Source organism: Aureobasidium melanogenum (genome assembly GCF_000721775.1).
Source record: "Aureobasidium melanogenum CBS 110374 unplaced genomic scaffold scaffold_4, whole genome shotgun sequence".
Lineage (NCBI taxonomy): Eukaryota > Fungi > Ascomycota > Dothideomycetes > Dothideales > Saccotheciaceae > Aureobasidium > Aureobasidium melanogenum.
In genome coordinates this window covers 905311-925113 of record NW_024470056.1, presented here as the reverse complement: position 1 = coordinate 925113, position 19803 = coordinate 905311, and the positions used below count along the sequence as shown (strand labels likewise).

General features: G+C 49.4%; 6 protein-coding genes across 6 annotated transcripts; 3 read left to right on the top strand and 3 right to left on the bottom strand.

The window, feature by feature from the left end:
• Window positions 1–210: 210 nt before the first annotated feature.
• M437DRAFT_42974 (taurine dioxygenase family protein) lies at window positions 211–1434 on the top strand (the record flags this gene model as incomplete). Its single annotated transcript, XM_041020661.1, has 3 exons — window positions 211–391; window positions 450–1166; window positions 1223–1434. The coding sequence occupies 3 exons, from the start codon at window positions 211–213 to the stop codon at window positions 1432–1434; spliced, it is 1110 nt and encodes a 369-aa protein (XP_040882410.1).
• A 283-nt stretch (window positions 1435–1717) lies between these two features.
• Window positions 1718–2356, bottom strand: M437DRAFT_41917 (uncharacterized protein; the record flags this gene model as incomplete). Its single annotated transcript, XM_041020471.1, has 1 exon — window positions 1718–2356. One exon carries the CDS (start codon window positions 2354–2356, stop codon window positions 1718–1720), a length of 639 nt encoding a protein of 212 aa, XP_040882409.1.
• A 2106-nt stretch (window positions 2357–4462) lies between these two features.
• On the bottom strand, window positions 4463–5314 carry M437DRAFT_42536 (concanavalin A-like lectin/glucanase; the record flags this gene model as incomplete). Its single annotated transcript, XM_041020598.1, has 2 exons — window positions 4463–4840; window positions 4895–5314. Coding segments are annotated over 2 exons (798 nt in total), but the record flags the coding sequence as incomplete, so codon positions are not given.
• A 1035-nt stretch (window positions 5315–6349) lies between these two features.
• On the top strand, window positions 6350–7351 carry M437DRAFT_82352 (GroES-like protein; the record flags this gene model as incomplete). Its single annotated transcript, XM_041027730.1, has 1 exon — window positions 6350–7351. One exon carries the CDS (start codon window positions 6350–6352, stop codon window positions 7349–7351), a length of 1002 nt encoding a protein of 333 aa, XP_040882407.1.
• A 4751-nt stretch (window positions 7352–12102) lies between these two features.
• Window positions 12103–14329, bottom strand: M437DRAFT_41932 (uncharacterized protein; the record flags this gene model as incomplete). Its single annotated transcript, XM_041020476.1, has 2 exons — window positions 12103–12797; window positions 12850–14329. 2 exons carry the CDS (start codon window positions 14327–14329, stop codon window positions 12103–12105), a joined length of 2175 nt encoding a protein of 724 aa, XP_040882406.1.
• Window positions 14330–15746: 1417 nt separating this feature from the next.
• M437DRAFT_42453 (UDP-Glycosyltransferase/glycogen phosphorylase) lies at window positions 15747–18730 on the top strand (the record flags this gene model as incomplete). The annotated part of the gene is made up of 2 exons (XM_041020577.1): window positions 15747–17294; window positions 17528–18730. Coding segments are annotated over 2 exons (2751 nt in total), but the record flags the coding sequence as incomplete, so codon positions are not given.
• Window positions 18731–19803: the final 1073 nt, after the last annotated feature.

Sequence of the window (19803 nt, the reverse complement as noted above, 5' to 3'; positions counted from 1 at the left end):
CATATGACTACGCGTTCAAGTGCATATCACCAAAGTGTTGCGTGCTTGTTATCAATATTGCGCGATCTCAGCAACAGGGTACGGCATCTGGTATCCGTCTAACGCCATGGATGCTTCAAGAGTATATCAGTCCTCCCGCTCGACTCGGAGACTGCAGAAGTTCCTCTCCTGTCCATGAGTCTCAGCCTACATCAGATTGTCCGATCAACAATGGTTTCAGCAGATCAAACTTCGTTTCCCAAGCCCCTCAAGCAGTCTGGCGCGCTTGAGCAGTTCACCTACGAGGACACAACTCCTGTCATTGGCCGAGAGTTTTCAGATGTCAACATTGTCGATGACCTTTTGAACGCACCCAATGCGGACCAATTGATCCGAGACCTCGCCATCACTAGTATGCTTAGCTTAGATCTTGCTACTTTTGACAATTTGATATCTGACTCGTATGGTAGTTTCGGAACGAGGTGTTGTCTTCTTCCGCAAGCAAGACAACCTTACCAATGCCCTACAGAAGCTACTAAACCATAGACTTGGCCAGTTGTCTGGCAAGCCATCGACGTCGACTCTACACATTCATCCTGTGCTCAACAACAGCAGCGAGTTTGGTGTCGATGATGCTGAGATTAGTACTATTAGTTCTTTGCAAAGGAAAGCTCTTTTCAAAGAAAGCGACGCACGCAACAAACGCCGTTATGATGCTGCTCAATGGCATTCAGATATACAGTTTGAACCTGCGCCAGCTGACTACACCTCGTTACGTCTGACTCAGCTTCCAAAGTCTGGCGGGGATACTCTATGGGCAAGTGGCTACGAGATCTATGATCGTTTTTCACCAGCATACCAGAAATTTTTTGAAGGCCTGACTGCCACCTTCTCTGGCGACGGCTTCCTTAAGGCCGCAGCTGCCAACCCGGACAAAGTCAAGATCTACGAGAAGGAGCGTGGTAGTCCGCTGAATGTGGGCAAGGAGCTCACAGCCGTACATCCAGTCGTCAGAACAAACCCTGTCACTGGATGGAAGAGCATCTTCGCTCTTGGTCCGTTCCCAAAGTTCATCAATGAGTTGAACGCTGATGAGTCGGAAGAACTGTTGAAGAAGTTCCGGGCTACCATTACAGAGAACCATGATCTCCAAGTCCGTTTCAAGTGGAGAAACGAGAACGATATTGGTAAGTGCTGCGCTATTCAATGTCGTCAAAATGATACACTGACGTATTAAACCTAGCCATTTGGGATAATCGCAGTGCTTTCCACAGCGCTACTTTTGACTACGAAGGACTGGGCGAACGATTTGGTAACCGTGCTGTCGGTATTGGCGAGGTACCTTACCTCGATCCGAACAGTCAATCTAGGACGGAAGCTCTTGCTAAGCGTCAGCTGGGTCAAGAGGTGGCCTTCGAAGGGAAGACTGAAAAGTCAGAGACTTTGTCTGCTTGATCATTAGCATTGAAGGATAGCTGGAAGGGGCGTGCTATACGAGAATTTTCTGAACAGTAATGTCATATCAGCATGAGGCACGTATGTTACACATCATTTTCAGAAGGCCGATTACAAGTGAGCGAAATTTCATGATCGACGCAGAGAAGATTCAGTCACAAAGAAAATTAAGAAGAAATGGAAACATGATGATTGATATTTGCATTATGATCGTTATTTTGGTAGACCTGCTACCAGAGAAAGTGCGTCTCATATATCAAACTTATCACATCGCACTTACCCTCTAGAAGAACCCGGCAGGAGTTTCGCCGCGTTGGCCTTGATGAATAGGTGTCAGCGGAACTTCACAAAATTGGATCCTCTGATTCGGGTGGGCAAGGTTGAGTCTACCCATCCTAGATACTCGCGAAGGATCAGTGCGCACACGAGCGATCTCAGGAAGGCGAGGAAGCTCAGGGGGAGCTTGCATCTCCACATCACGATCAATGCGCGTGTTTCTCCAAGTCTTTCTGCGCATGCGGGCGATCCAGGCATCTACCTGAGCATGATGCTGTTGATTGTGCAAAGCAGTGTTGTGACGTGCATGCTTGAGAGCAGAGAAGCCAAATATAGCAAGAGCGAGGACGAGGAAGACTGCCATGACCACGCCAAAGGAAGTGGCGACTTTATTAATCATATCGAAAGTTGAGAAAGTTGTTAGTGAAATTTGAATGGAATGGTTGTTGTGGTGATGTTTTTGTTTTTGAATGGGCTGGGAAGAAAGTTCTGAGGAAGGAGGGAAGGCGTGAAGATGTTGCGGTGTTTGCTTTTCAAATGCATTGTTGGTGTGAATAGTGTTGAAGTGAAGCACACAATGAAACAAAGAATGTGTTTGAAAACCAATGAAGCACGTGAAAGAAGATATACCAAGACAAAGGACCATCAATAAATCGATCCAAAGTATGGTTCACCAATGGTCAAAAGATACTGCATATGACGCTTGTCACCACTCAGTAAAGTTCAAGAGAAATGGATCGAAAACGACAGAGTAATATATCAAGGAGAAAGTGAAAACAAGAAAACATGACAAAAGTTGCAGGGACAACACAGATTTTCGTTAGTTCCAGGCCCACTCCCAATCGCCATGGCCATTCCACATCCATCTACCACCATGGTAGTAGCGAGCCCAAGCAGGTTGCGACGGCGGCTTAGGTATGGTGGTGGCAGTGCTTTCAGTCTTTGTGGCTGTTGGCTTGATCGATGTGACACTGTTCCACCAACTAGATACAGCCCGGCGCATTCTGACAGCTTGAGTCAAGCGTGAGCCTGAGATAACGTTATTGTTACTTGGGACAGGCTGGCCTAGTTGGCTCTTTAGCCAGCAAGTACCACTGCCCTGACCAGAACTACCGCCGACGTACGTCCAGGCTGTGCACTTTGAGTCCTTGTCGCATGCAGTCGTGCAGTCCATGAAAGAGTTGGGCGCCGGAACATTAGTGTATGCACCATAATTGGTATCGCTAGCGCGCCAGATGGTCCAATTGCTTCCAGCCGAATTTGTAGCCCAAGATGTCGAAGCGGTCGAGGTACTGGAACTGGAAGTCGAGAAGCTCGCCGTTGGAGAACCTGAAGGTACTGCCAAGTTGCTTGTTGCAATACTACTCACAGATGCACTAGATGATTCAGCTTTGGCAGCCAAGAAACCTGCAATGTAGTTTGGCCCAGAAACCACGGCACTGCCTAGAACATCCTTGTACCAACACTGCCCTGAGCCAATGCCTCCACTACCGCCAACGTACGTGAAGGCGACGCATCGCGAATCGCTGTCACAGCTGTTCATGCAATCTTTCCAGGAAGCAGAGGCCTTGCTGTTGCTGTAAGATCCAATGTTCGTATCGGAGCTGCAGCGCATGAAGTAGAGCGACCCACTCTGGGACGTAACAAAACTTTGCGTCGCAGCATCAGGACAAAGCTGGGCCGAAGGACTAGCAAGAGGGAGAACACTCGAAGAACTGATCACTGCTGCAGACGAAGAAATAGTGGAACCCAAAGAGGCGTTGGATGCAGAGGAGTTGTTTGCAGACAGAGCGCCAGAGATATAGTTGTTCGGAGCTGACGAGAAAGTGCCCGAGGCGGTCTTCAGATAACAAATGCCAGAGCCGTTCCCATTCGAGTTACCAACGTATGTCCATGCTGTGCAACCAGTATCTGCTGCTTCATCACACAAGTTCAAGCAATCCAGATAGGAGTGAAGAGGGTAAGCGGTTGTGTAAGACGCTTTGCTAGAGTCGGAGGCGCACTTGATGGAATAGGCGTTGCTCCCACGATTCACCAGACTCTGTCCATCCGCATCAGGACATAATATTCCTGGCGTTGTTGATGATGATGGAATGGCGGAGGACGAGGCAGTACTTGTGCTTTGCGAACTTGTAACGCCAGATGATGCAGAGGAAGACACAGGAAGTGATGCGGCAGTCGAGGTACTTGATCTTGATGTCGCTGACAAAGACGATCCTTGTAAGGTGGTGCTGAAACCACTGGACGGAGTGGAAGTATTAGAAGCGCTGATGCTCGACGTTGGACTGACAGTAGTGGTTGGAAGTGGCGTAGACGTAACAGCAATGGTAGAGACTGAACTAGCGCTTGTCGACACAGATGTGGGTCGGGATGAGCTGGTCGATACAACTGTAGAAGCCGACTTCGACGATGTGCTTACAAGTGCGCAATCCGTAGACACACAATAACCATAATTCAGCCACATGTTGTAGCACAGGGGAGGATCAACTGCCGGATTCCATGCCATGAACTGCTCATTGGAGATATTGAATTTGGCAGCAATCCCAAGGCATGTATCTCCCGACTTAGCGGTATACCACTGAGTACAGCCAGAGACAATTCCGTTCTGAGTTGGTGCTGGGGGTGAAATGCCAGCACATGTTGTGGATACTTTGGGTGCCGCAGAAGAACCTGTACCTTGACTTTGAGTACCAGAGCTGGAAGTCGGTGTACTTGTTGTACTAGATGAGGAGACGGCAGGTGCCGAGAGGTATTCTATGCTTCCAGATCTCCCAGAATTGTCCGTGTAATTGTAGGCGTAGGCAGGATTGTAGTTAGTGATCTGGACGCTCTTTACGTACATGGTGAAAGGAGCTTGTGTGTAGTTCGTATAGCCGCCGGCCCAGCTAACCGTCCCCCAGGCGTTTCCATAATCTCCTCCTGCCCAAATTCCCAACTGAAATTTTGCTGGTGTTTGAGGGTATTGATGAGAGCCGCTGTCAGCATTGGCAGCGTAAAGGGTTCTAACAATTGTGCCATCAACAGACCAGGTCAGGGATGTGGAAGTCCAATCAACGGTATAAGTATGGAACTGCGTCTGAGGTGATGCAACATTGAAGAAACTCGCTCTGTCGTAGTCTCCAGTAATACCCTACCAACAGCAGTTAGTGATAAGCTCAGTCTGCTTTGTCTGTGGTTTACCCACCTTTCCATAATAATTGTTCTGTCCTTTCGAGACAGTATCCCCAAAGTTGTTTCCGCTGAACTCCAAGTCAATCTCATCCAGATCGTCAGACATGAGCACGGCAGAGGAGACAATGCCTGTTCCTGGAGCAACTTGTGCTACAACCTCGACTCTCCCATAGTGAATGTACCAATTAGTCCATAGTTGAGGAGAGTCAAATCGCTTAGCTACGGTAAATTCGGCTCCTTTGGAACTAAAGTTGATATTGGCATAATTGGAGAGCGTCCAATCGGGTGGAGTCGTTGTTTGCTGCGTAAAGTCGATTGTATAAGTATTGTTTGTCAATCCTAAGTTGGGGGGACATCTCGTGTTCAATGGGTTGCATGTATCTGCAACGGCGCCGACTGCAGCGAACGCCAACAACGTGATCAAGAAAAACATGCCCATCATGCATACACCTTAAGATACCTGTAGTACCTGTAGACCTAGTGATCGCACGGAGCTGCAAGAGAGATGTATATTCAAGCGCAGCCGTAAAAGAACAGCCGTGACAATGAAAATGTTGTACCTACCCATTTCCGGCCTCTTGCTAGCAGACAAAGAAAAGCAGGTGTGGCCGTATACCTACGGGGCACTTTACGACTTCAACACAAAGACAAAACCCTCTTGGTTGCTTCGTGTCAAAGCGAATCGCTAGATTGCGGCCAGCCATCGACTGATGCAGCGGTGTAGTTACTTTCGCTTCGACTTGATGGCTGAACAATATCTCGCGAAGAAAGGTAGGTTATGATTCGGGACGCCTGAGTCAAAATTTGTTGTGAACAACGATCGAGGCCATGATTGATTCAAGATCGAGGTCTTCGAAATTCGCGCCCATCGCCTGCCGACGTCATTCTGAGCGCTTACGTTGTTGTTTGATCAGTCCACAGTTTTAAGGTCGTTGATGAACAAGCATGCTGCTGACCTGAAAGTCGCAGAAGATTCTCTTGACCGTGAATACAAATGAGTCGATTCAAATATAGCCATGTCAAGCAATAATTAGAAGGTCTCGAAGCTCTCGAAGAAATGGAAGCAATCAATGCGCAGGTCCATGCATGAAACCTCGGCACGTCGGTCTCTTTTTCTGGTCCACGTGTTTCGATGATAAGATAAGAACTGTGACGTAAGCTCGGATTTTTTGCGAAATTTCATCTTCGGGCCTCTCGCCGGACCATCCGGTGGTACCAAAACCCTTGCCATTGATCACAGGTGGAACCATGCTTAGAGACCTCATGAAACGTCATGGCAGATTGGTAAGAGAGCTCAAGCGAAATGTTGACCCAACGGTGTTGAGCTATCTTTTGTAAGCAGGCAGTGGCGGAGATAACTAGGTGAGCTGTCGAAGGGGCAAAGACCTTCTTAATAAAGACCAATTCTCCATCTCCTGCCATCTGCTCATTCTTACCTCCCCATCCTCAATTACCTCACACAATCAAAATGACTTACTCCTACACTGTTTACAAGGGCTCTGAGTCCGGTGCCATCAAGAAGGCCACCAACACCAAGCCTGAGCTCAAGGGTGACCAGGTCTACATGAGAGTCACTGCATCCGGTCTCTGCGGTACTGACTTGCACTACCGCAAGGCCGATATGGCCCTCGGCCACGAGGGTGTCGGTGTCGTCGAGGAGACTGGTCCTGCTTGCACTCTCCTCAAGAAGGGAGACCGTGTCGGTTGGGGTTACGAGCACGACTCTTGCTCTCACTGCGAGCAGTGCTTGAAGGGAACTGAGACCTACTGCCCCGAGAGAAAGATGTACGGTTACGCCGATGCTGACCAGGGTTCTTTCGCTACCCACGGTGTCTGGCGCGAGGCCTTCCTCTTCAAGATCCCTGACAGCCTTCCCGATGAGGCTGCCGCTCCTCTCCAGTGCGGTGGTGCCACCGTCTTCAACGCCCTCCACATGTACAACACCCAGCCCACCGACCGTGTCGGTATCGTCGGTGTTGGCGGTCTTGGTCACTTGGCCATTCAGTTCGCCGCTAAGATGGGTTGCGAGGTTGTCGTCTTCTCTAGCACCGACTCCAAGAAGGATGAGGCTATGAAGCTCGGCGCCAGCGAGTTCTACGCCACCAAGGGCGTCAAGGAGCTCAAGGACGTCAAGCCCATCAACCAATTGCTTGTCACCACCTCCTTCCAGCCCGACTGGAACATCTACCTCCCCATCATGGCTCCCGGCGGTACCATCTTCCCTCTTTCCGTCGCCGACGGTGACTTCGCCATCCCCTACATGGGTCTCCTCGCCCAGGGTCTTACCATCCAGGGTTCCGTCGTCGCTCCTCGCTTCATCCACAAGAGAATGCTTGAGTTCGCCGCCCACCACCAGATCAAGCCCATCACCCAGCACTACGACATGTCTGAGGAGGGCATTGAGAAGGCCATGAAGGACCTTGACGATGGCAACGTCAGATACAGAGCTGTTCTGTTCAACAAGGCCTAAAAAAAGTTATGATATCATGTCATGGATAATACCCAGCAAGCTTTTGAGCTGCTTGTAAGACTAGCAGGGCTACGTCTATGATCGTTGGATATACAAAAATGCATAGTTAATACCATTATTACACCACACAAACATCTTCTCCCAGATAATGTGCTCTTGCCCCGTCCTAGAACGTTGTAGTTTCATAAATCGACGGCGTTCTCGTGGTAACGATTATTGCCTTGAGGTAGAAGTATCACGATGTAAACAATCATGCTGTCACAATGTCTTTGCAAGTTTCAGCACTTTCTTGCTTAAAGCTAGCAGGCATTTCTTCAGCCACACTATGGCACTCTTGAGCATACGCAGAAAGCGTAGCAGGGCATAGATGTATTGTAGCAGATCGTCGCCGGCTCAAATCCGTTTCTACGACTTAGTGCAACGTCATTTTCTCCAACTCCTGTGTTAGATCGAATATCCTTCCGCCTCTGCCACTTGCGCCAACCAGCGTCAGAAATGGATTGCCATCCTTGGTCGCGATGGAGTAATCCTGATGCCACAGATCTTGTCAATGAGATGACTATCTTGCTTTGCATATTTTGAATCCGAGTGAAATAACATGTTGGCATGTGTGTATATGGATAACACGTCTAGTTCCCAGACTTTTTGGGTTGAAAAGAATATTGCTTGCATGCTGATATTTCTGTAACAGCTGATAAAGACAGGTCTCGATCAACTGTTTCGATTTGCTCAAATACCGGTTCCAGTTGGTTTCTTGGGCTCGACCGCCGGCTGCTTGAAGTTGCTGAACAGCTTGAATACTATGTTGGGTAGTATCAGAGCAGCCGAATAGCGCTGCGAATATCCTGGTATGCCGAACGCAAGACCACTGCCCTTTGGGCCACAGAAGCCGACATGCCACACTCAGGATTTGACAGCCATCAGGGTATGGCAGAGGCATCTTCTAGCGGCACTCGTCTGTGATAGCCGCTTGGATGCAGGTAGGTCTGGCATTGCCGCATGTCGAGCCGATGATGACCAATGCAGTGGACTCTGGACGAACCTGGAATGCATAAGGGATAGCATTTGATAATTCCATTGTGTGAAGAGTACACACGGGAAGGTGCAACTGGTTGGCGAAGCCCGATTGACATTTGTTTCTCGCTTACCTGTTCTGGCGATGCCGCTTCAGACGCAATTCCAGGCTGTCCACGACAAAGTGGCATGTGCGATGGCGCGAAAGCAGGCATGAACAATTGTAAATTGACAGAATGCCATGTCGTATTCAGCAATGGATTATGGCGGTCAAAAAGTTGTCGCAATCTCATAAACTTACGCTACCGGCATTGGCCTCAAACTCTATTCATGCTTGTCCGTTATCCCGGTACCGAGTTCACGTGGATGTCAGTAACGTTAGGATGCGTGGGCAGAAAAACCATCAACTATGTTATCATGACCAGCCGTGGTTTGCGATGACAGAAGTGGTGTCTTGATCAATCATGGTTGATGGTAAGGTGGCCTGACAATGCAAGTGCTGCAAAGTCCTCATGTATCCCTGCGGCTTACTCGTGTGTCATAATTGGTACTTGTCATCAAGCAGCTATCATGTATGGACGGCTGAGAGCCACGAAACGGCTCCTGGCTGTGTTCTTGGATTGCCATGGTGTTGCTTCAACAAGACGCTGTAGTCCATAGAAAGACTAATCATAGATGGAGAGGATGTCACCAAGACTGAGTCATTGACTACACTATTTGGAAAGTCATTGTGCATCTTGACATACAACATGCTGTCATGAGGTTCAAAGGTGATATATTCTGTGACGGTCTTAGATCAAAGGGAGGGGCTGTTGGCATTGGCAAAGATTGTTGCTTCTTACCACTGCCGATATGCTTCGCGCTAGCCAGTGCAACCGCGATCGTGCTGAGATACCAACATTCGACTTGACCTGTATGCGAACGGCACAGCTGTGGCTAAATACAGTATGTTCATCAAGGTGCACCGGATCGGGAACAGTCAAGGAGAATGCTTACCTAATAGACATGAACAGTGCATACGCATAACAACACCTGTTGCATGGCAACTCCAATATATTTGGGCTGATACCTCCTGGAGCAAGACCTTTGTTAACTCCACGTGATGGGATTGGTTGATGTAATACCCTGAAGCTATGGGGCATCGCCGAGTATGGAAAGAGTGCCTAGGGATGGTTCGTGCTATTGCATTTGGAGCAATCCACGATGGGCGCACTCCATTTCGTAGTGTCGACTCATACGTGTATATGAGGTATGGTGGTGTCTTGACTACAGGCTTCCTTGAGCATTGCATATCTGTTTTTCAAGAAGGGTCAATGACGACCATACCAGAATTAAGTTTTTGTCGTAATACGACACCATAGAGGCTCGAATTGTTCTTTCTATGTTGCCTGTCACGAGTGAGAATGAATGCGCCTGCAAAGACAAGAACAGTAGGCGACTGGTGTGCCTCATCACAAACCACGAGCAGCGATGCGTCAATAACAGCAACAAACGAACTGACAATTGATTCACAACCCGATGCGTCCGATATAGTAGCTCTTCGCTAACGTCTGCGGCGTGACAGTCGTCAGTGCTGCCTTGAGTTCAAAGTTCTGGCCCTATTTTGAGCCTCATAAATGCATAGACGCGCCTGCCGTCCGAAGGGGCAGGATCTTCGCAGCTCGCACCTGCTTTGTTTCTCTGCTCACCTGCAAACCTCAAGTGAGGCAACAAAGTATTGACTTTGTCATGGTTTGGGAGGCTTCTTGTATTCCCCGATCCATTGTTGTCGACCTTTACTCTTTCTTACCTACCGAGACACCACGTTGATCGCACCCCCATCGCATCTGTCGTTGGAGGACGCAGCCAGTTCCTCGCTTCATAGGAGAGAAAGTCGCGTCCGCTATTACATTGTTGCTGTATGGCTTGCTTGAGCAACAGGGTCCGAGCCCAGCCGACAGCCATTTTGTTCGGCAATGCAAGAGGACACCCGTAGGGAGCCCAGCTCCGCCTTCACACGCTACAGCCATCTCCGAGGACTCGAAATCTGGTCACTCCGCCGAACGTCAATCTTAGGTCGTTGCGTACACTTGTCGTCAGAAGCAACCCGCTTCAGCATCGCTGCGAGTGCCCAGCACTGCTAACGACCAACTGATATCTACTGCTCTGCTTGTAAGACGCTTGGAAAAAACAGCGAATGCGAGTTCCGCAAGGACAAGCTGGCAGAGATGCATAAGGTGCTAACGCCTTTCTGGCTGTATACTACAGTCACGTCAATGAGCCAGCAACTATGTTCGTGTCAGCAATACTATAGCTCGACAGCATTCAGACGAGGACAATTGCTCAGTCGAATGTCCGTCTCTGCTCTTTACCAGAGCGCTGACTATGCATCACCAAGTCACAAGTCTTACTAATGCATACTGTCTCCTGATCCATTGCCTGGCCCAGGATTGCCATGCATCAATCAGACGAGTCAGAGCAACTCGTTTGTTGTCAAAGCCGTACGACGCTGAATCACAATTGACTCAAGCTAACTGGACAACAGGATACCTCCACCTACCTCGAGTCCACATCCTTCAGATCGTCGACCCCCCACGCCCGCCGTCATTCCGCGAACCAAACTGTTAAGGCAATGGGTCTTCTTTCCCGCCTATCACACATCGTTCACTCTTCTTGCCATCCCAGTGTATGTCACCTCGAGTAGCGCGTTACGAGAGTTCTGTCCGAAAGTCACCACCGTCTGAGCAGATTCATTAAAAGCTCAGGTCGACAACTAAAACAGACACTAAGAGGCGTGGTAACGCTTGAGGAGTGAAAAAGGACATCTCTTGAGCATCAATGGCTTGTATGAAGCAGACTCAAGTTGGAACAACCTTTCAGAGCCGTAAGACGGACTCCAAGATCAACTAAGTCGAGAGTGTCAATTCTTCGTACAGCCAACTGCAGAGTAGACGTATCCAGACTCTTCAGGTGCTCAGACGGTATGTGACGTACCCGTAGTGCTTAGTACGGCTCGAGAGCGGAAGAGCACCGGAGAAGACTCCTCATCAAACCTTCAGTTGCATGTGTCAGCTCAGGCCGAGTCAACAGGTCGTCCGTGACCACGACCGTTTTTTTAGACCTTCGATGTTTTCACGGATTATCCGTAATTCAATGATTCTGGCTGCTCATGGACCTGAATAGTACTTGACTTGTGCAACAGGCGCAGAGCTCTGATCGTCAGAATACAAACAGTCGAGGAGCTGCAAAGAATGGCCTGTGTGAGAACGTGGGATGTGTGCTCCGCAAAGTATGTGAACGGGGCTTGAAATGGTGGCGGTTATGTCCGGAAGCGACACGAGCCGACGCCCTAGACGGAATTGACGTTTCGGCTTGGTGCTCGAAGAGCCAATGATCTGGCAACAATTATTTCCATTCGCAAAAAGTCTTGAGAATCATGATCGTTCTTTAAAAGCTTGTTTCGTAGTTCTCGTGGTTCATGTTCTGTGTAGTAGTGAATGTGAATAGAAGAGCTCCGCTCCGCGAGTTGTGGCCAATCCGTGCCACGAAATCATCAAACTATTTCTTCGTCGTAACATGCATATCATGTCTCATAGTCCATGCTGTTTCAAAATACTCCAATAAGAGTGGCAGGATATTTGTTCTTGCAAAGGCTGGATTCATCAGCGGAGTACACAGCCTCACTGCATGAATCATTTTTCTTTGTGGGGAGGTTTATCGCGCATGTCTTCATGAATAGCCAAAGTCGGTTATGTCCGTCAGCCAGGCATATGGTCGAGGTAGTGATTCACCGGTTGACCATTCTCGAAGGCAGGCGGCGCCCACGTATAACCTGGAATGTATGGCACTTGTACAGGCATACCAGGATTGAATCCAGCGAATAATGAGGGGGTACCGTATGTCGTAGGCGCAACCCAGCCTGATCCTACATCAGAAGATCCGATAGGGGGTTGACTCGACTGGACAGCCATGCTTCCAAATGCGTTTTGTGATGAAACGCCAAATCCTGCATCAGACCTAGATCCAGGAGTAGTGACGGAGCTTGTGACATGACGCTCTGGCTTGCGGATTTCTTTGGGGTCGAGAATCATCCACTTGATGGCAACATTCATGAATTTTGCTCCCATCTCGCCGTTGATCTTCAAAGTCCAGCGAAATTCCTTGAGCTTGTCGAGATAGAATTGTTCTTCGGAGGAGTCAAAGGCCGAGCCGACGAGAACATTGCCGAAGGAGATCAGCAATGTCAAGCATGCGGTCGAGCTGAAGTACCAGAAGGACTTGAGGTGGCGTGCTTTCAAACTGTCCACGAATTCGAGCGCGGACAACCAACTTTTCTTGGCACCTATACGGCATGCCGCAGCTGTATTTGGATCTGACGCACAAGACATGGTTTGGCATATGATCCGTCGATGCAGGCTGACCTCAACAGCAAGGTAGGCAAGCCTCAAATATCCTGAAGACGTCAGAAATGGATGAGCAGGTAAGTGAAAAATGATGAAACTCACCTATGCAGGTCAATCGCATAGTAGAAGCTTTTTCCAAACATAGCACTTCCATTGCCGAATCGGACCAAGCACTGAGTCGGCGCTGTAAAGGTTGCACCCTGCTGAGAAGGGTGCTAACTGGATCGGCTGATGTCTGTATGACATGATGCGATCTCAAGCTGAAAACCGCCTCAAGAATATCAGAGAGTAATCTAGTAAGCTCAATCATCTGGATGAAAATGATTCGACTATTCTCAACTTCGGCACTGCCTTCCTCGTTATGTTCTTCATGGTCTGGGAAGTCATTGTGCTGCAAGGGTGGTACGATCCAGTCACGATCCGAGATCAGGGGCGGTTGGCCTTCGATGAGGGCCACCCATTTGTCCTGCGCATATACGGCCCAGGCAAGACGGCAGCGCAAGCTGATTTCCCAAGCCGGCAGATCCCATCTTGAAGGGTCTAGATGGAGGCCCAGAGTATATGACATTGAAACCAGTTGTGCTGTAAGTTTGCCTCTAGACCCACTACTCACGACATCTGAATCATAGCATTCATGCTGTGCGATCAAGAGACCGGCTTGAACCGACGAAAGCTTAGGGCGATAAATCGTAAGGTCGTAGGACTCCATTGCCAACTCGTATAGCCGATTGGCATCTGGCTTAGGCTTGGTTGCTAAGGCTGGCGAGCATCTCCAGTAATTGGTTGTTATAAGGTATACAGCCGCCAGAAGTGCAGGTGAAAATTCGCGATAGGAACGTGCAGCCTTCTCGAGGAAGACGCCTTTATGAAGGACAGGAAATGACGGATGAATGATGCGGAAGTAAAGATCGATGAGGGCCTGTCCATAAGGCTCTACCAGCTGCTGAATCGCGTCCAATCGACTCTGCTCGGTGTCGTAGCCGATGGTTCCCTGGTCTTCATGAATTGTGAAAGCGTTGAAATCGTCGACTTTGCGGATCATGACCACACCACCTTGCGTAGATTTTTGCGAATTCCCTAGTGTGATTGAAAACCGTGGGAACGAGAAAGGTTCAGTTAGGCCGACAAAGTGAGCATGGTGCTTGTTCTGGAGACCAAGCGTCTTCTTGAGCAAGCTTTCCCCAGGAAGGTCATCGTACTCTTCGACACAAGTTCCTTCGTTCGTCCGAAGGATATGAAGGCCGTCGTGTCCTCTATCTATCTCGTCATTGGGTTGAAGTTTTCGCTTTCTGGTCCTGGCCACTGGCTCGTGCAAGTAGGTACACTCCTGGCTGTGAAATTTGCACAGGACACACTTAGTCTCGCCTTTCTCCTTGACACATCTCGTCTTGCGTCTGCGACAGGCATCGCAAGGCCTCTCTTTGGTTGAGCGCGCATTAGTAGCGGAAGCGCGTGGACCCTCATAAAGGCCCTGTTGCTGGTCGGAGACGCTCTGTCGGTGTTCACTCGAGTACTGTTCGACGTCGTGATGAGGCAGGTATCCATGCGACCCACGCCATTCGGCACCTATAGCTTCTTCCATGTTCCCCGACATCCGTTTGCCCGGATACATCGTTGACTAGACTTGCGAAAAGAGTGTAGTGGTGCTTTTAGGGCACATGACCCTTGAACTCGAAAATGATGTCAATGCAAGAAATCACGGACACAAGAAAGGGCTTCGGTCTTGAGAAAGTCTGCGGCGAGGCGATCTGCGCAGCTAAGAAAAACAAAGGACCAATGATCGCGTCTCACCGATCCTTCCTTTATGTCCCCGTGTGCAACATCGCGATTCATTCATTTCCCATGCTAAGGTACATAAGTTATCAAAATGCACAATTGCATTCTAAGAACAAGTCTGTCGCTCGAGATAGCATTTGGTGGGATCTTCTCCTTGGAAACAACGTTCTCTGCGAGAGTATTGTGCATTCTGACAGCTACACTGTAACAGCCTTTGACTCGCGGAGAGGTGTGGAAGGGGCCGGTACGGCTATGATTTTTGCGCCCTGACGCCCTTTTTCCGATTCGACCATTCTAAATAGATATAAGACGAATCAGCGTCTGTAGATCGGTCCTATAAGCTGCTAGCGCTGGTAGTGAGACGCACAGCATCCTTCGTAACCTCGGGTGCCTTTTCGAGGTCTCGCTGTACCCATGAACCCGAGCCGCATACACTAATTGCTGCAAGAGGCACAGTAGTCACCAAGTATGTTCAGTTGGTCACTGCAGGAAAAAGCTTTTTGTAAATCTAGATGGACTACAGCGACAGAGTTTTCGCCATCTCAGATGGCAGCAAGAGCCGCAGTGGGGTGCGGGTACCGATACGGCGTTGCGCGCGAATCCGGCGACAGACGTCATTCTGTTTACGCATCTGGACTGACTTTACATCTCATCATCGACCACGGCGCTCATGGAAACCGGAATTTTAGACGTTAGAACAAGAGATCTACTCATTCATCGTTCTAACCCCCTCTGTCGTTTTGAATTGATGCAAACCTTGTCTATACGGGTGTTTCAACTTCTTGCTTCCACGAAGCTTCACTTGGTCAACTCCGAAATAATTGAGCTGCTCAATGGCAGAATCGGAATCGAGCAAGCTGCCTGGTGAGGCAGAGACAAGCCCGAGTGTCCTCACTGATAAGAATGGTGAAGCTCTGATTCCTTCCGTTGTACCTCCCGAGACGCAGTTTCCAGACCATGGTATCGATGGAGAACAATCGCACTCGGTATACCAAACGCCCGCCACCGCCCCACTCCGAAGCAGCGAGAAGGAGAGCTACTTTACTGAACAGCCGCAGCAAAGTAATGGCCTAGATCGCGATGTAGAGAGAGTGGACCACGCAGATACACCCACCAAGGGTTCCGGACCAACCAACACACAGTCACTACCAGGCACCCGTCCTAGCCTGGAGAGAGCATGGCAAACAGAGAGACCAAAGGCTATGCCTCGCAGCGCTACCATTATGAATGCTCTCCAACGAAGTACCTCACATTCTCACACCCATCACCATTCACAATCCGATGACTCCAGCTGGTCGTCGTCTTCAGAGAGCGAACCAGAAGGACATCAACACAAAGGCAAACAAAAACGTCGAAATATGCAAAGAGGACACTCCTTCACCATACTCAACGTCGGCAAGGATAAGAATCAGGAAGGCAAGCCAAGCTCGAAACATGACGGCCGATTGAACATTTCTGTCGGCGAGGCTGCCGGCAATGGATATATGGCAAAGACTTTCGCCCAGACCGTACAGAACCACCTATCAATACCACACAAGCATCCCTCTGATGATGAGCACGAATCCGATTCGGACTCTGATGATCATCATATCAAAACCGACAACGACTCTGAAGATGAATTCTCCGACGACGCCGCGTCCATCGCATCCTCATTCCATGAAACCATCAAGAGGCCTCGCTTGAATATCGTCATCATGGTGATTGGCTCACGAGGCGATATTCAACCGTTCCTCCAGATTGCCCGCATACTCAAACGATATGGACACCGAGTACGAGTCGCCACGCATCCAGCCTTCAAGGACTTCATCGAGAAAGATGTCGGGCTCGAGTTCTTCAGCATCGGAGGCGACCCTTCAGAACTGATGGCATTCATGGTGAAGAACCCAGGTCTGATCCCCAGCCTTGAGACTGTCAGGCAAGGCGAGATCGCCCGTCGCAGAAAAGGCATGGCCGAGATCTTTGAGGGGCTTTGGCGAGCTTGCGTCAATGCTACTGATGATGAGGGTGACAAGGCCAATATGAAAATGATGGGAACCAAAGCACCGTTTGTCGCTGATGCTATCATTGCGAATCCTCCTTCATTCGCCCACGTCCATATCGCAGAACGTCTGGGAATACCTCTGCATATCATGTTTACGTTCCCATATTCTCCGACATCATCCTTTCCTCATCCACTCGCCAACATAAATCCACAAAAAGGCGGCGACACTAGTGTCGAGCGCATCAATTGGTTAAGTTATCCAGCCGTAGAGATTATGACCTGGCAAGGCCTTGGTGACCTCGTCAATCGTTTCCGCGTTAAGACTCTGGGTTTAGAACCTGTCAGCAGTTTGTGGGCACCTGGCGCACTCTATCGGATGAAGGTTCCTTACACGTATCTCTGGAGCCCTGGACTTGTGCCGAAGCCTGAGGATTGGGGTCCGGAGATCGACATTGCTGGCTACGTCTTCCTCGATTTGGCGAGCGATTATGATCCACCGAAGGAACTCACGGACTTCCTCGACGCTGGAGATAGTCCTATCTACATTGGCTTTGGGTCAATCGTCGTAGACGACCCAGATAAGTTTACCCAGATGATCTTTGACGCTGTCAAAATCGCAGGCGTCAGAGCGCTAGTTTCCAAGGGATGGGGTGGTCTCGGTGGTGACAATACCCCCGAAAATATTTTCATGCTGGAAAACACACCTCACGATTGGCTATTTCCTCGTGTGAAAGCTGTTGTTCACCATGGTGGCGCTGGCACGGCGGCTGCTGGCCTAAAGGCTGGAAAGGTATGTACCATTCCTGAGCCTCCCCGTATGCTAAAGCATGCAACGCATTTGGCTACAAAAAGGGACAGTCCTTTTCAGAAACATAGGCATGTCCACAGAGAGTCTATCATCTGTCGCTTCTCACTGGACACTATTCTGTTTCTTATTAGTATTGTGCATTTTCACAGCTACATGCGTTGCATGATTGAGCACACGAGATGAATTATGAGTGGTTGCTAACTTAAATGATCTAGCCGACTATGATTGTACCCTTCTTTGGAGATCAACCATTCTGGGGAGCCATGGTATCAAAAGCCAAGGCAGGTGCTCACGAAGCTACCCCCTACAAGAACTTGGATGCAGAAAAACTCGCAGAAGGAATCAAGCAATGCCTGACGGACGAGGCTCGAGAAAACGCAGAGCAGATTGCCAAAAGCATTGCTGCCGAGGGTGACGGTGCAGAGAATGCAGTCAAGAGCTTCCATCGCAGTTTGCCCTTTGCAGGAAAGCGTAGCATGAGATGCTCTATACTGGAAGACAGAGTGGCCGTCTGGAAGATGAAGTCATCGAGTCTCAGGCTAAGTGCACTAGCAGCGGATATCCTGGTCGAACAGAAAAAGCTCTCATGGAAAGATCTTCGTCTGTTACGACATTACGAGTGGAATGACTTTGATGGTCCTGGAGAGCCCATTTCGGGAGCAGGCGGTGCATTACTGAAGACAGGTACTGGAATTGCTCGAGGAGTAGGAATGGTTCCTACCAGCGTTGCTAAGAATCTCAAGAAGCGAGACGAACGTGAGAAGAAAAAGAAGGAAAGAGCAGAGCGGAAGGAGCAGAAAAGATTACTGAAAGAAGCCGCCAAAGGAAAGAGCGGTCCGGAGAGCAAACAGGATCCACAGAGACCTTCTGGACCCAGACACACTTCTACAAATAGTACTCTTGAATCTGCCATGTCTGCAGAAGAAGAGCCTCTTGCCCAAGAGCTGGCCGAAGAATTTGGTGACGCATTTCTGGAATCTGGAGGTGCACTCGCAAGTATGCCATTGGACTTAGGTCTAGCAATCGGTCAGGGATTCCATAATGCACCGCGACTCTATGGAGATGCGTCTGTTCGCAAACCCATACGTATCACTGGAATGCATTCTGGATCGAAAGCTGCAGGACAAGAGTTGATTTACGGCATATACGATGGATGGACAGGCCTAGTGACACAACCGATGCACGGATGGCAAGATGGCAAGAGCAAGCGGAGCAAGCTCACCGGTCTTGGTATTGGCTGTGCTCGAGGTATTGGTGGTTTTGTCCTCAAGGATCTCTCTGCCATCATTACTCCTCCCTTCTTCCTTGGACAAGGTGTGCGAAAGGAAATCAGCAAACGCATCGGTGGTCCTGGCACTACGTCTTTTGTCCGCAGAGCCCACATTATCCAAGGACAGAAGGACATACAGGCTCTGCGTGAAGCTGATCAAAAGAACAAGAGCAACCACCTCTCAGAAACCGAGAAGATGGTTATTGAAGGGTGGAAAGTCATGAAAGAAGCCTGGGATGTCAAAAAGAAGGAGGAGCGTCGCAATGGTGGTAGACTCCGTGGCAGACTCAGCGTGTCAAGAGAAGAGAAGAAATGGGAAGACAACGGAGCGCTGGAAAATGTTAGCGCTACCAGGCGAGCCATCGAAGCCACGAAAGAAGGAAAGGACATTGAGAAGGTTTTCAGCCAGCGCAGGAAAGAGATGCGCCTTGCTGAGCAACCAAGAGCAAGTGCAATGGACCAGCCTGACAACTACGAACACTCCGATGCCATCGCTCCCAACGGCCAGGATACGGGCCGCAAGAAGATGAACCGCCAGTCTATGCAAGGCAATCACCAGCAGAGAGCAGGCAATGAGGCAGGACCTGCCGAGACAGGCGCAATAGACGCGAGCGGAGAAGCTGAAGGCACCAGGGCTCAAGCAGAGAAGCAGAGTCTCGGTAGCGACACAGCTGTCGAGTCGCAAGACGACACGGCCAGCAACAAGGTTGGAGGTAGTGGTATTGACCGTATGCAAAAGGCCACAGACAAGATGGATGAGGGATGGGGTCCAAATGCGGACCAGCAGCACACACCCAAGCAGGCTGTGGCAAGCTAGTCATTTGCTTTTTGAGGCATTGATGATGGTAACATGAGCAAGCAAGCAAGGCGTCTAGGCTTTGATTTTTATTGGGATCACTATACATATTGCAGTGTACGACTAGTAACTGGAACCAGATTATTTTGTACTATCATTTGCCTTGCAGAATGTCGTCGAACAAAGTGAAGCTCTCTCTCTGCTAGTCTCTTTCCATATATCCAGTCAACTGATCAACTCCCTCACATCGTCAAGACTACAAGGACCACTATGTAACACGATATGAACAGGCACCTGATTCCCAGCAACTGGGAACTGTGAAACCAAGGTCCGGAGCCGAAAGAACTACAAAGGGACACTGTCATGGGTTGTGGCATCGTATACTTCTTTCAGCTACCCATGCAACGACTAGAACAAACATGGCA